The 16556-nt window shown below is 41.7% G+C and overlaps 1 protein-coding gene across 2 annotated transcripts in view; it reads right to left on the bottom strand.

The window, feature by feature from the left end:
* TNPO1 (transportin 1) overlaps positions 1-16556 on the bottom strand; it is an 83717-nt gene that overhangs the window by 8917 nt on the left and 58244 nt on the right. Inside the window, exons 12-21 of one of the 2 annotated variants that reach the window (XM_056539740.1) lie at positions 16203-16428; positions 15349-15520; positions 15155-15241; positions 14131-14238; positions 13161-13319; positions 12175-12262; positions 11983-12081; positions 9624-9719; positions 3117-3192; positions 1148-1247 (exon numbers count right to left, since the gene is read on the bottom strand). In XM_056539740.1, coding sequence (XP_056395715.1) covers positions 1148-1247; positions 3117-3192; positions 9624-9719; positions 11983-12081; positions 12175-12262; positions 13161-13319; positions 14131-14238; positions 15155-15241; positions 15349-15520; positions 16203-16428 — 1211 coding nt within the window. The remainder of the gene's footprint in view (positions 1-1147; positions 1248-3116; positions 3193-9623; positions 9720-11982; positions 12082-12174; positions 12263-13160; positions 13320-14130; positions 14239-15154; positions 15242-15348; positions 15521-16202; positions 16429-16556) is intronic. The other variant, XR_008847823.1, reaches the window with a different exon arrangement.

Raw genomic sequence — 16556 nt, 5'->3', positions numbered from 1 at the left:
AGGTGAGAAAGTTTTTTTTTTTGCAACCCAGACATAGGGATACCCCACAGTATAGAGCAGTGGTCTTCAACCTGCCGACCTCCAGATGTTGCAAAACTACAACTCCCAGCATGCATGCTGAGAGTTGAAGTTTTGCAACATCTGGAGGTCCGCAGGTTGAAGACCACTGGTATAGTGTGTCAGCGCAGGCAGCCGCAACAAACAGGAGGATGGGGACAGGCTTATAATTAATGGGGGGGGGGGGAAATAACAGTGCTCGCGGGTAACATATGATTAGTTCCCCGATGTGGGGTTAGCGTAGCGCTGGGCATGCTGTGAGTTGTAGTTTTGCAACACCTGGAGGCACCCTGGTTGGGAAACACTGTGGTAGGACATTATTAGTGACTATTAGGTGCCCAGCTATATGATCATCTTGAGCTAAATTACTTTACCACCACTTTTAATCCAAGGGTGCGCCCCACTTAGGGTGCATTCCCACCTGGCGTATTTTGCTGCGTATTTTATTTCCCATTGAAGTCAATGGGTTAGAAAATATGCAGCAGCAAATACGCCAGGTGGGAACGTACCCCGTTTAGATTCCGTTGTTGCTGCTTGTAAACTGATTACAAACGGTTGTAAAATAATCCCATTGACGTCAATGGGATTTTTTTTTTTTTTTTTTACAATCCTTTCACATCCGTTTGCACCCGTCTGCGCTCATTTCCGTTTGTTTGTTTTTTACGGGAGAAAAGACTGTGCATGCAGTATTTTTTCTCCCATCCCAAAAAAAAATACAGTAAATTTAACATTAAAGGATGCGCCTTTAATGTCATCCGTTTTTTTTCAATCCATTTTTACTTCTGAGCATGCTCAGAGCAAAAACATTTTTTTTACATTTTATATATTCACTGAACAATAACAGATACAGACGGATAACATCTGTTTGCATCAGTTATTGTCCGTGGTTTTTTAAGTCTGTTTTTATTTTTGACGGGAGAAGAACAGGACGGGTCTAGACGGCAGTGAGAACGCAGCCTAAAATTCAGTATCCTCAGAATAATGGCAGTCATGTACTACATGAACTGTGCTAGTGTGCCACAGAAAGTTAGTAGCTGTCTTCCCTGTCAAAAGTCGTTATTGTTATTTGGCAACACTGGAAAATTCCTACCTGAACTACACCTCCAGGGTTAACCGTGATCATTGTACATATTCCACGGAACGCAGAGTCCTTTTCCTCATTGTCTCGGATATTCCGTAATGAAGTACACCTACAAATAACAGCAAACCTTACTTTTTCTATGGAAATTCAAGGGGTCACAAAAGAAACTGGCGTAGTAGAGAGTTAGCATCTAAAAAGTGTGTTTAAAGGGGTACCCCACTTTTTAATAAATCAACTGGTGGCAGAAAGTTAAACAGATTTGTAAATTACTTCTATTAAAATCTTAATCCTTCCTGTACTTATCAGCTACTGTATGATACACAGGTAGTTCTTTTCTTTTTGAGTCCAATCAAGAAAGGAAAATAACCGAGCACTCCCACTTCAGATCCTTAGTGCATAAAGACAAGACTTGAAGGTAGGGAAGTTGGACCAGAGCTTGTGCGGGGGGTTTTCAGGTGTTGCGCTTCCTCGGGCCCTGGCGCAACACGTGTGAACACCTGAAAAACCCCCGCACAAGCTCTGGTCCAACTTCCCTACCTTCAAGTCTTGTCTTTATGCACTAAAGGAAATTAAAGAAAGTACCTGTTTGCAGCATCTGAAGTGGTGAGTGCTCTGCTATTTTCCTTCTTGATTGGACTGATTTATGCTACACGATTTATACGAGAAGCACCACCAGAATAGACCGGCTACGTGAACGCTCTGACAAGCTTGGTATAATTAATGCACCTATCTGAACAGTTAAAGTAGTAGTGCCAGGAAGTTCGCTAGCTTGAGAGTGGACTTCTTTTCTTTTTGAATTTCCTTTCTGTCTGACCACAGTGCTCTCTGCTGACACCTCTGTCCATTTTAGGAACTGTCCAGAGTAGGAGCAAATCCATATAGAAAACCTATCCTGTTCTGGACAGTTCTTGACACGGACAGAGGTGTCAGCAGAGAGCACTGTGGTCAGACAATAGAAATTCAAAAAGAAAATAACTTCCTGTGGCTCACACAGCAGCTGATAAGTACTTTATTGATAAGTAATTTACCAATCTGTTTAACTTTCTGCCACCAGGCTTTCCAGTGGAGTACCCCTTTAATGCTGCACATGGCTCATTCCTGAAGTACAGAAAATACTGAAACTACACTGAAAAAAGGAAAGATCTAACTTAACTGGAGAGATCCAAGTATTGGGAAAGAAAAATAGATTTCAACCAAATATTCTAGTGCGAGGTCAAAGAAAGCTTTCTGGGTTGCCATCACTTTCACAATGTGACATTTTTGGCTTAGAGATACAGTATACATTGGTGCCAGTGTTACCAATCTAGTATAGGACATAACACATTGGCATGTGATGTATGTGCATGCAGCATGTCTGAAAACCTTAATTGATGCCCTCAACATGTACCTATTGCCCACATGCAGTAGAGGCTGCCGACTGCAAGTATAAATGGTTACTCATCCTATAGTAGGAATCCGTGGCATTACCGAGGGACAAGCTTGTGTCTAAGTCAGCGTTTTCCAAGCAGGGTGCCCCCAGCTGTTGCAAAACTACAACTCCCATGCTGGGAGTTGTAGTTTTGCAACAGCTGGAGGCACCCTGGTTGGGAAACACTGTTCTAAGTAAACAGATATATCTCTTAGCAATGTGGCTGCCTCCTACCTGCAATGGCGATGGGCAAACTTTCTAGACAAGCTTAAACACAGCAAGCATGTGACAATCTTATCCCATGCTCCCATGCATCAATTAGTCGTTAGCTACAACAGAAATGAGAAGACTCGTATATGACAATGCTTGGAAGAAATAAATAAAATAAAAAGTGACAAAATATAGGACAAGATTAGTCACATGGCTGACGATGACTAAGGATTGTGTAATAACTGACGGAAAAAAAATTAAATAAAAAAGAGAACGAAAACAAAATAAAAAGGTCTAAAAATGTGAACTGTAAAGAAAACATGGAGAAATGAATTTAAAAAAAGATTGAAGAATACACACCAGGGTCTTATAAACTGCTGTAGCATGGGGGCCACCTCTTGAGGACAAACGTAACCAAGACGACCAATTGTTATTGCTAAGGCAACGCAATCACGGTTATACACCACCAAACGCCAACCAAGACATGAGCAAATGAGGGGGGGGGGAGGAGAAAAAATAAAGAAAAAAAACAACAAATAACTCAGAAACAGAAAACAGAATCTGTGTATGATAATAAACATAAGATATCACTAGTGTAGTTTATGAACACCGCCTCCGCAGAGGTAGCGACATATGGCATAACCGTCAGAGGAGGGGAGCGTGGCTGAAGAGGAGGAGTGGAGGAGGGGTGGAGAGAGGAGGGCTGAGGGGGAAAAAGGAAAGAAAAACGAGAGAACACCTAAAACTCAAAGCCGTCATTCTCTTCAAATGGAATGCTTCTATCTGTAACTGATGATCAGCAACAAGGTAGACAGCAGACAATAGGTAGTGGTTTTGTGGGGAGACACTTAAAGGGGCACTCCACTGGAAAACTTTTCTTTTTATATCAACTGAGGACAGAAAGTTAAAAAGATTTGTAAAAAAATCAGCTGCTATATGCTCCACAGAAGTTCTTTTCTTTTTAAACTTCCTTTTTGTCTGACCACAGTGCTCTCTGCTGACACCACTGTCCATGTCAGGAACTGTGCAGAGCACGAGAGGTTTGCTATGGCGATTTGCTCCTACTCTGTCCATTTTAGGAACTGTCCAGAGATGTCAGCAGAGCGCACTGTGGTCAGGCAGAAAGGAAATTCAAAGAGAAAAGAACTTCATGTGTATCATACAGCAGCTGATAAGCACTGGAAGGATTAAGATTTTTAAATAGAAGTAATGTACAAATCTGATTAACTTTCTGGCACCAATTGATTAAAAAAAATTGATATGTTTTTCAGCAGAGTACCGTTTTAAAGAAAACCTGTCACATTGAAAAGGCAATCTTCTCCTGCTCTGTATCATGAGATGAGTGGAGCAGACCGATAGAAAGCTTTGCTGGAAAAAAAATATTAGTACAACTTGAAAATATATTGAAAACAGATATCTAGCGAGTAGACAGCTATATCTGCATGCAAGCTCATCCAAGGAAAGCTGTCAAGACTGCCCACTGGACTCCTAAACCCAGAATGAACAGGCATTTCAATCAATAAGGTCATACTGAATGTTTTCCAGCAAAACAACTGTATATATGAAATTGATCAGCTCCTCCTGATCTGTAACATGATGGACTGAGTACATTTCTAAGGCTAAGCTTCCATTTTTTTTCTGGCTGTTTTTGGAAATCTGCCACTGCAGTTTTTGAGCCAAAGTCAGGAGTGGATCCATAAGGGAGGAGAAGTGTAAGTCCTTCCTTTATATGTCATATTCATTTTGAATACATTTTTGGCTTTGGTTCAAAAACTGCAGTGGCAGTATTCCAAGAACTGCCAAGAGAAAAGCCAAGTGGAAACAGCCTTAAAGGGGTACTCCGGTGAAAACCTTTTTTCTTTTAAATTAACTGGTGGCAGAAAGTTAAACATATTTGTAAATAACTTCTATTAAAAAATCTTAATCCTTCCAGTACTTATTAGCTGCTGAATGCTACAGAGGAAATTCCTTTCTTTTTGGAACACTGATGACATCACGAGCACAGTGCTCTCTGCTGACATCTCTGTCCATTTTAGCAACCATGCATAGCAGATGTATGCTAAGGGCAGCATGGTGGCTCAGTGGTTAGCACTGCTGCCTTGCAGTGCTGGGGACTTGGGTTCAAATCCCACTAAGGACAACAATAAATAAAGCGTTATTATTATTATAATAACGTCAGCAGAGAGAACTGTGGTCGTGATGTCATCAGAGAGCATTCCAAAAAGAATATTTCCTCTGTAGTATATAGCAGCTAATAAGTATACAGGAAGTATTAAGATTTTTTAATAGAAGTAATTTACAAATATAGGGGAACTCTGTGTGGAAACAAGTAGAAAACAAATGTCAAATCAACTGGTGCCAGAAAGTTAGGATTTGTAAATTACTTCTATTAAAAAATCTTAATCCTTCCAGTACTTATTAGCTGCTGTATAAAACAGAGAAATTTGTGAATTTCCTTTCTGTCTGACAACAATGCTCTCTGATGACACCTCTGTCCACATCAGGAACTGTCCAGATTAGAATCCTATCCCAATAGAATACCTCTCCTGCTCTGGACAGTTCCTGACATGGACAGAGGTGTCAGCAGAGAGCCCTGTGGTCAGACTGGAAAGAAATTCACAAATTTCTCTGTAGTATATCTGTAGTACACAGCAGCTGATAAGTACTAGAAGGGTTAAGATTTTTAAATAGAAGGGATTTACAAATTTGTTTAACTTTCTTGCACCAGTTAATTTGAAAACATTTTTATTCCACCAGAGTACCCCTTTAAGGTTTGTGATCAGGAGTCTCCTTTAACCTCAGCGCAGAAAGAAACCATAATGTGGTACCCATATAAGTCTGCAGAGCTACTGTACCTACAAATGCATCATAAGAAGGCAGGCAATATTTGAGTCAGTTTTTGTATTAATCGGACAGAAAAAGACCAATGTTGTAATGGACACTAAAAGTATTGATGGTAGAGGAGAATCTCTGTGGCACAGCTGTGTAGCATGGAGACTCAGGGACTCCAAGTGCCTCTGTACACATGACTCTGGCATATGCATGAAGGGAAATCACTTCTACAACTAAAGCTAAAAGAAATGCATGCACATTAAAAGTAAAAAGATGCCTAAGCATAAACTACATGGATCATTCCAGAGACCAATTTTGGAATACTAGTTGTTGGATCACTGGTTGCATACAGATAAGTCACATTTGTTTAAAGGGGTATTCTGGCCAAATACATCTTATCCCCTATCCCAGTATTTCCCAACTAGTGTGCCTCCAGCTGTTGCAAAACCATAACTCCCAGCATGCCCTGTCTGGCAGGGACTTTGGCTGTCCGGGCATGCGGGGGAGTTGTAGTTTTGCAACAGCTGAAGGCACACTAGTTGGGAAACACTGGGATAGGGGATAAGATGTCTAATCACGGGGGGCCCGCTGCTGGGGCTGTGTCTCCAGTCTCGAAAACTTCTTTGTTTCCAAGACTGGAGACATGACACCACACCACGCCCCTCTTCTATTCATGTCTATGAGAGGGGGCTCTCTTGTGATGTTACGCCACGCCCCCCTCTATTCATGTCTATGGGAGGGGGCTCTCTTGTGATGTTACGCCACGCCCCTCTTCTATTCATGTCTATGAGAGGGGGCTCTCTTGTGATGTTACGCCACGCCCCCCTCTATTCATGTCTATGGGAGGGGGCTCTCTTGTGATGTTACGCCACGCCCCCCTCTATTCATGTCTATGGGAGGGGGCTCTCTTGTGATGTTACGCCACGCCCCCCTCTATTCATGTCTATGGGAGGGGGCTCTCGTGATGTTACGCCACGCCCCCCTCTATTCATGTTTATGGGAGGGGGCTCTCTTGTGTTGTTACGCCACCTCCATTCATGTCTATTGGAGGGGGCGTGCACGGAGACCACAGGGAGGTCCCAGTGGCGCCCCCGCTCCGCGATCAGACATCTTATCCCCCTATCCGAAGATTTATTTGTCCGGAATACCTCTTTAAGAACAAAATAGACAAAGGCTGCCTCAGATGTGCATATGTATCATGTGTATTGTTACTTATGATGCCTAGTAACAATCACTATCAATATCCATTTTCACATTTCCTATCCCTATTTTTCTAGCATTTCAGGACATTGTTGATACCTTGGGAACCAGTAGGCAGGGAAAAAAATAAAAATGATTTCTGAAAATAAAATAAATTGTAATTCCTTTGTAATTGCTGCTCATATTCTATTATTTGCTATAGAAGCAACTCTTGATCTTACAAGTCTGCAGCACTAGGGCTCACTCATACAACTAGATTTCTTGAGTAACAGAGTTTAAGAAAGCAGAAAAGGCTTGGGACTAGATGGGCCAAAATGGTTCTTTTCTGTCGACACATTCTATGGGAACATTGACATTAAAGTGTTACTGGGAAAAAAAAAAAAAATTATAAAATAAAGTTTGGTGCCGAGACCCCCCCCCCCCCCCCCCCCGCCCAATGCAGTAAAGGGCTCATCTGAGTGCTTCTCTCCCAGTCTCTCTCCTTGCTGAAGAAGATGGTCTCCATAGACTTCTATAGAATCAGTCTCCTGCAGGGTGGAGAGGATCAGGAAAGAAGCGATCCTCATTGGTCTTTCTAGCGATCTGTGGAGATCTCAGCCCCCTCGTGACGTCATGCCAAGCCCCCTCAATGCAAGTCTATGGGAGGGGGCATAGCCGTGACGTCACAAGGGGCTTGGCCGACCCCGCAGTGTGATAATGGCATTCTGAAGTGGAGTACCCCTTTAAGGGTCCTAATAAAAATGTTAGATTGTCTGAACAGTTGCTGACTTGGATCTTGTAGGGTAATGGACGTGCACGCTTACTGCTAGATTGCAATTCATGGATACCTTTTACCGGCTCAAATGTGACAGTAATAAGAACGGGGCTCTTTGGGTTTTAGAGGTGTTCTCTCATACAGAGACAGATGGTTAATGCTGGAGACAAGAGAAATGGGAGGAGGAAGATGTTGGAAGAACTGTATAAAAAATTCTGTAAGCAAACTAAACAGATACTAAAAGTCAGCAGATTCGTATAGAAGCAGAATAAAACAAAACCTATGTTCAGGTGACAAACTATGCAACATTCCCATTGAACAGGCATTTGTGAACAGTCTAATGACAGCATGCATTTAAAGCAAAGGGTGTGCTTTCAGTCCAAGAGCTCAGTGTGGGACCCCGAAGTGCACACAAGAGAATTGCCCATTTTTTTACCGACCATATTCATAGTGGAGCCACTAAATAGAACTAGTTCCACAATAACCAAATAACCATCATCTATTAGCTACCCATATATCTTAGATGATAGCGGTCAAAACTTGCCAAGGTATGGAGAGAAACCAGATTCTATGCTCCCCAAGTGGTTTTAAGTTGTTGAAATAAATGTGCACGCTCAACTGCCAACTATCTCATATGCGGTGCACTTTCATTTTTTGGTGGGCCACCAGATAATGTCTATAACCAGTGCCTTAAAGGACAGAAAAGGATTACAATGCTAGTTGGGCACTAATAAAATTTTGCTATAAATGAACTACACTAAAGGGTAGGTTCACACTGCGGAATTCCCACAGAATTCCATGTGCGGAATCTCGCAAGTGAAATTCCGCACAGTGAACGTTAGCATCTGTGAATGGGTCTTCCACAAGACCCGTTCACACTGTGGAATTTCAGAAGTGGACAATTCCGCAACTGAAATTGTTCCGTGCAAAGAAAGAACATGTTCATTCTTTGCTCAGAAGTCCGCAAGCACTGCATAGCCGTTAATGGTGACGGCTCAGTGCCGCGCGGTTCTACCGCTGCCACTGGCTGCCAGGCTGAATCTCCGCTACAAATCTGTAGTGTGAACATACCCTCAGGGGGAAAATGTATCACTTGCACAAATGGCAGGAAAATATTGGAGTACATTTGCGCAAAAATAATGTTTTGCACAAATTCTAAATTCAGTGCACCAACCAGTCAAAGTCAGTGCAGACAACATAAAAATACCGTAATTTTGGCAAAAGTCTAAAGACAAAATATAAACAAACAGCATACTCAATTTTGCATCTACACGCCAGCTGACAAAGTCTCCCCCCCATAGTGACCAGCAGCTGCATGCTACATGGATTATAGCAATGTGGTCCAATATACAGGTGGAGAGCGTTAAAAGGGGTTGTCCTAGGATGAACAGTCTATAAACAACCCCACCCCTGTCCATGAGTTGTCTTAAAACAATGTTGCGGCTATGCAATAGCGGACTCAACCAGTGGACAGGAGCATCAAGTTTACCATCCTGAATTTAACACCTATGTTTAAAAAACACAAAAATAGAAAGAAAAGGAAAACTGTGCACATTTATCCCACAGTGAACTTTTAGCCAAAAAGCACATCACATTCAACATATACAAAAGAAAATACAAAAAACTGAAAAGAAAACTAAAATACATTAACAATATATGAACCCTCTAGAATTTGTTCTTGGTATAGGTGTAAACCGTTACACTTCCTTTCATATAGGGAAGAAAAGGGAGTAGCAGACACCAGTGAATTATATCTGATAAAAGCAGTCTCATGTAGACATAAGAATTACACTGCTATATGCCTGCACAGAACTAGTCATGTATAGGAGCTTTTATAACATGCTTAATGCAGGATAGGGTCTCATTACAGTTAGCTGGTGGGAGCTCACATTTTTAATTGAAGGAAAAAAGCTCATCTTCAATAGAGTATTATATGAGAAGGAGTAAAAGATGCTGAAATAATAAGATTGAAGCATCAATGTTACACATTATGGCTAATGGCAAACACAGTCAACACACAAAAGAACGCCAACTGGAAAAGACCCCCAAGTCTGTGCCTGCAGACAGCTGGCAAGTGGTACCTGTATTTTCTAAGAGTGTCTTTGGTGTGTTGGGCCTATTAATGATTTCAACAAGTTGGTGCAACACCATTGGAACATAAGGCTGCATTTCAGCACCTAAAAGAAACAAACCTTATAGTCAATGATACAGTGGGTGAGACTGAACACAATATAATACAAGTATTAAGGCACAGCTATTCTGTATACAATCTATTGAGTACAATGAGCATGCTCAGTCATACAAATAGCCTATGACATACCCTGTGCAATGCTAATTCTTCTATTTACTTCATTATCCGACATGGTCAATACCAGTGTATCCCAAGCACGGTCCTCCAGTCCCCCCAGCAGGTCATGTTTTAAGGATTTCCTTAGTCTTTCACAGGTGATATGACTGTGGTGATGCCTGATTCACTGACCGTAATTATATCAACTGCGGAAGACTGTGGAAATCCAGAAAACATGACCTGTTGGGGGGACTGGAGGACCGCGCTTGGGAAACACTGCTTTAGGGTACATTCACACGTGCAAATTTTCGCTGCGGATTTTGCTGCGCATCCGCCGCTGAAGGACCTCCTATATACTGCCTTTATATGTGCCTGCTCGGAGCGGCAATAAGCCGCTACGAGCAGACACACTGCGATGTGCGAGTCGCCGCACACATGCAGAGTTAACACACATCGCGGCAGCTCTCGGCCTAGCTCATTGAGCAGGGGAAGCGGCCGCGATGTGTGCGAGTACACCGCGCATCCGTGGCGACTTGCACATCGCAGTGTGTATGCTCGGAGCGGAGTATTGCCACTCCGAGCCGGCATATTTAAGGGCACCATACAGAGGTCCTTCAGCGGCGGATTTGCAGTACCCTTATACTGCTTGCTAGGCAGAAACCTTCGAACTAGAGGCAAAGCCTTACAAGCGCCTGTTTCCATCATTCATTAGCACACTGGTTGTCAGTTTTTGCTGGGAGTTCCAGAGAAACTCTGGAAATAAATACAAACTGTACCATGCTACAGAATATGTCAGATCCTTATGAAAAAGCCTAAATACATTGGGAGACAATGAAATGCATTGAACTAGTAAAGAATATAAATAAAAGGAAACTCCGCCTCACCAAATTCATGTTCTTGACTGGGAAAACTTCATAGCAGGGAGCACAGGAGGAGACGCTGAGCCAAATCCTCAGTTCAAGCAGTGGGCAGCAAAACAGGGTGCTCCAGCTCGTCATATAGGATAAAATCACTTGTTTATTTCGGCTTCAAATTAAAATCCCAACATGGAAAAACAACAAAAAAGTAAAAAGTGCAGTAAAACCTCACCCCAGTGTGAGGTTTTACTGCACTTTTCCCTTTTGTGTTTTTCCATGTTGGGATTTTAATATGAAGCCTAAACAAACAAGTGATTTTATCCTATATGAGGAGCTGGAGCACCCTGTTTTGCTGCCTACAGTAATGAATATAGCTTGACGCATCCTCCGGCTACTTATACAGAACACAAAAAGAATTGCATCTTCTTAAAGGGGTATTCTCCTCTCAGTGACTGAATATACCTAGGATATGCCTATATCACTTTATGACTGGTAGGGGTCTAGGTTTGACCCCCACTAGGTGGCCATAAGCTAGGTGGCCATAAGCATCACCATACAGGGAAAAAAAAACCTGTGCTGGGCAGCCCTGCCAAAGGCTGTCCGGGCATGCTGGGAGTTTTAGTTTTGCAACAGCTGGAGGCACCCTGGTTGGGAAACACTGACATATGGAGCAAATCAGCAAGCTCAGGCGCACCAAGGACTATGCAGACATATGCAGTGAAGAACCTGAGAGGTTTTATGTAACCATTGGATAATATATAGAAGTGGTCTTCAACCTGCGGACCTCCAGATGTTGCAAAACTACAACTTCTAGCATGCCCGGACAGCCATCGGCTGTCCGGGCATGCTGGGAGTTGTAGTTTTGAAACATCTGGAGGTTCGCAGGTTGAAGACCACTGATATATAGTTTTGAAAGACTTGCCCCTCCCACTGCTTAATGTACAGGGAGAGATGAGGCCAATTCTGGAGATGGTGGAGAGGTCCCAGAGGTAGAACCCCATGTGATCAGTCATATTTCTCCTATCCTGTGGATAGGACAAGTTTAAAAGTAGTGGAGTGCCCCTTTAAACTGTTGTGGAATTACTAAGGAAGGAGAAGGAGGCTAGTAACTGTGTGTCAGACACCTAATGGAAGATTTATGGGGAATTTGCGCCTAACAGCCAACCAGATTCTACAGTCCATTTCTCAGAGCAACTACTTCACTTTTCCTTTGAAAACACCTATAGTAAAACCTGGATAAGATGGCTAGCATGATTTCTCAGTTAACTCCATAGAATAAAAAGGAATAATACATACCCATTTGTATAGAAATTTCCCCAATTGCCCAAGTAGCGTTGTTACACACAGAAATTAGCTCAGGGTTTAAATTTGTTCCTAAAATGGGCATGAAATCAGCTAAAAAAAAATAAAATAAGAAACAATAGTAAATGTCTAAATTTAAAGAAAGTGATTTCACTGATGTCCTTCACCTTTAAAGGTGACACTTACCAATGCACGCTTTCACATGTTGAAAACAAGCCTTCGTCAGGTCCCCTAATAATGCAAAAGAACTCTGTCGTACCTCTGGCATTTTATCCTTTGGGACAAGAAGGAAAAAAGTTATTTGATGCAATATACTTTATATTGTACAGATACTAAGTTATTAAAAGGTAAACATGCAGAAAAGTTTTTAATCTAATTTTAATTCAAATATGAGTTCTTTCTCCCGATCCCTACGTACACATGAATGTATGGCTCAGCTGAGTGTTCACATATTTGGAATGGATAGAGCAGGTGCCAGATCAGTGTTTGCCGACCAGGGTGCCTCCAGCTGTTGTAAAACTACAACTCCCAGCATGCTGGTTGGGAAACATTCCTTCAGACTAACAAAAAAAAGCAACATGTTTCATACTTCTCTCCCTTGATATCACCAGTAGAGTCTGAAATTGGCATATTCTGCAGACTTTTCTGTCAATGTGTATGGGGGGGGGGGGGGGGGCCTTAACATTTTCTCTGTCACAAAATTCAACTAGTGACACTATAAAATATATAACCCTATAAATATATCTAAATGTATATATTGAATCTAATAAAAAAAAAAATTTTAATCAGCTCTTTCATAGCTATTCTGCTTCCGCTATGAATGAAAGCCATGTTACGGGCAATTATAAATATACCTATATATCTATATCTAAATAAATATAAATATATATAAAAAAAACACACACATATACATATATTAGTCCAGTGATGTAGATGCAAATAAAAAAATGTTGCAGTATCTTGTAATATCTTTTTCATTGGACTAACAATTTTGTAGAGACAAGCTTTCTGGATATATAAATAAATTATATCTATATCTATCATATACATACTATATGCAATCCTGCACACCATTGGCTGAGGTACTTTATTAGATACATTTGAGGGTAAGGCTATACATGTGCCAGATTTGGAAAGGATTGGTGGCACTTTTCACACACTAGCCATCTTACCTGCATACACTGGTACATTAAAGTAAGAATGTTGCTTCTTGCTACAAGCTGTTCTATGTTGCCACCAAGACCTTCAGCCAATCCACTTAGTAAATCTAAAGCCACAATCATAAAATCTTTATCTGGAGACTCAAACTGGTCTGGCTGAGCATTATGCATCTTCAAACAGGCGTTTTAAAAAAAGAAAGAAAAAAGAAAAAGTAAAATTTAGTATACATATAAATACACTGACGTTCATGGTTTATTACACAAACTGAGAAAATTCCTAGGTCTACAAGCTATTGTGAACATCACTGAGAAACATTGGGCTGCTGTATGTACAGAATGGAACTGGGAGGTGACAGGCTTTCTTCCCTTCTCTAAAAATGCTACACCAGCATCCAACATTTACTGCAGCTGGGGCACATTCATCACCTGATATCACAAAGGAAAGCTGCAGGAACTATGGCGGGGATTCACATGAAGTTCATAAACTAATAGCTGTATTAGATCCATACATCACGCTAGGTTACAAGATAAACCATATACAATCCAGTGGCATGAATAAAAATAAAATTATTCTCATGGAGAAAACCAATGTCCATATGGCCTAGTAGGGCATACTGACATCATAAAAGGAGGGTCCCTATCTGGAACCCTTTGTATGAGCCAATGAAAGAAGTTACTCATTCGGCAAATCAGAGCCATCCTTGTATTACATTGCCTGGCTGTGGCTTTTCTGGTCAAAGTCAACATTTTGAGGGTTCTGGAAGAAAGACTTCCAAAGTTCAGCTGATCGCTGTGGTGTCTGCATGTTAAAATGGATTTTCTATCATGGGAGTACCCCTTTAATAAGTAACACATGAGTTATCAGCACCATCAGACCAGTAAGCGCTATCCTCCACATGCTGCTTTTCATGTATTGTTAAATTATATTTTTCAAAATTAACAAAGTGATTTCCCTGCTCCAATCTGTATAAAAGGTAGTTACCATTTCTTGTTGAAGAGTCTTTTGTACCAAGTTTACACAACGCTGGTACACGGGTTCACAGTAAGGTAAGAAACCAGATTGAAGTGCAGTAGCAACAGAAGATAGGCACTGAAATAGGAACATTATTAAACATTACTTTGCAAATTAACAAGAGTAAGGAAGTTCTAAAAGGCAAAGTTTCCCAGCCAGGGTGCCTCCAGCTGGGAGTTGTAGTTTAGCAACAAGTTTGAGACACCATGTTTGGGAAACACTGTTCTAAGGCCATGAAATGTCACATATAGACTTAGGGGGAGATTTATCAAATCCTGTGCAGAGGAAAAATTGCTGTGTTGCCCATAGCAACCAATCAGATCGGTTCTTTCATTTTTGAAAAGGCCTCTGAAAAATGAAAGAAGCGATCTGATTGGTTGCTATGGGCAACTCAGCAACTTTTCCTCTCGACAGGTTTTGATAAATCTCCCCCTTAGTGATTCTTCTCTCTTTACTTGCTGCCAACTATTTATTTCTGTTCTTGATGACAATACTGATGACCAGCCAATGTGGTTATTATGGATAACATGTCACATGGCAACATGACACGTCATCCCATGGCTGCCGGGACCAAATGCCCAGAATTGCCTCAGGCCACCAGGGCTGAGGTGTCACATCCAACAATAAATACAGCAGCACAAATTTGACCATAGCAACCAATCGGCCCTATGGGCAAATTTGAGAAATGAAAGCCGAGCTGTGATTGGTTGCTTTGGCCAAATGAGACAAATCTGTCTCAAGACAATATGAGGGGTGTGTTTTGTTTAAACTTTATGAGACGCTCGTGTCGCCACTTATGTGTGTTATGACTTTGCTTATGTTACCACGTATATTGTCAGGGGTAATGTCCCCCCCTGTTATTTTTTGGGTATGTGAAAAATTTTTGAATAAAAATATTTAAAAAAATAAATGAGATACATGAGATTTCCTCACCTCTAATCACTAAACAAAATTACATATCCACTATATTACATATAAATTGCTTAGGGCTTGCCTCAAGTAAAGGGAAAAGATCTTTGTCTTCATCCTTTAGAACGTTCCATTTCTGAATAAGTGGAGGCATCAGCATCTGAATATATTCCTGCAGAAACATGAGAACTGTTAGAGGTCACTTACATAATATACAAAAAATACCACAATAAAAATATTGAACACTTATCTCCGTCACTTTAAGAATTCAATACTTACTGGCTTATTTAAGTGGTGTCCAACAGAATCTGCGAGAGTTCCTATAGCATCATAAAGGATGAGAAGGTTTTTATGCTGGTATTTACTGAACGCAAAAACCAAGGTATCCAAAATGTAAGCCAAGTAAGGGACAAGTTCCGTACAAGCCTCCTCTTCTAAGGTAGCAAAGGCACTAGAAAAAAAACGAAAAAAAAAACTTCAGTTCAATACACAAATATTTTAGTGAATGTCAAGAAGTGTTCTATTAACTCATGACAAGATGGAAAGAGTCAGAGGTCCACTTTATACCGATCCTTTTATACCATCATGTTAATTTGAAGTTCAAATCTGAGTGTAGATCAATTTCTAAATACTATTAAAGTTGTTTTCAGTTACAAAGCCTGCAGGGCGGCGGGCGCGCCGAGGACAAGCAGGGCGGCGGGCGCGCCGAGGACAAGCAGGGCGGCGGGCGCGGCGAGGACAAGCAGGGCGGCGGGCGCGCCGAGGACAAGCAGGGCGGCGGGCGCGCCGAGGACAAGCAGGGCGGCGGGCGCGCCGAGGACACGCAGGGCGGCGGGCGCGCCGAGGACACGCAGGGCGGCGGGCGCGCCGAGGACACGCAGGGCGGCGGGCGCGCCGAGGACACGCAGGGCGGCGGGCGCGCCGAGGACACGCAGGGCGGCGGGCGCGCCGAGGACACGCAGAACAGTAGACAAACCAGCCAACACAAGAGACAAATGACTCGTCAAGGAAAATCACATCACAAACTGATATCTTCATCACAAATGAATCATCTTTATGTAAGTTGCTGGAGATTGTGAATCTATTTATGAATTGAAGTAAAACTGAAAAAACAAAAACATATGTATCATTACCTGCAAGCAGCTTCTTGAACTCGCTTGTTGCTGTCGAGGATTCGTTTTAGTAGCTCTGTCATTAATGGCTTTAAATACATGTCTGGGGGCTGGCTAACTACCCAGTGTGCATAGCGACTAAGGGTCCAACAGGTAATAGAACGCACAAGAGCCTTCTTATCAGAAAGGCACTGAATAAGGTGAGGGATGAGCTCGGGGAGGTAGGGAATCATACCCTGCATACAACCTAAAACACAATTTGCAAATGTTAAACTAAACAAATCATAATAACAAGGTAAATACAAGATGCTAGGTATTAGACTTTAAGAAAAAGATTTAAATCACAGTTTTAGTTCAGCATATCACTAAACTTGA

Source organism: Hyla sarda, chromosome 1 (assembly GCF_029499605.1).
Source record: "Hyla sarda isolate aHylSar1 chromosome 1, aHylSar1.hap1, whole genome shotgun sequence".
Lineage (NCBI taxonomy): Eukaryota > Metazoa > Chordata > Amphibia > Anura > Hylidae > Hyla > Hyla sarda.
Note: the sequence above shows the minus strand (reverse complement) of the source record. Positions and strands in the feature narration are given on the sequence as shown.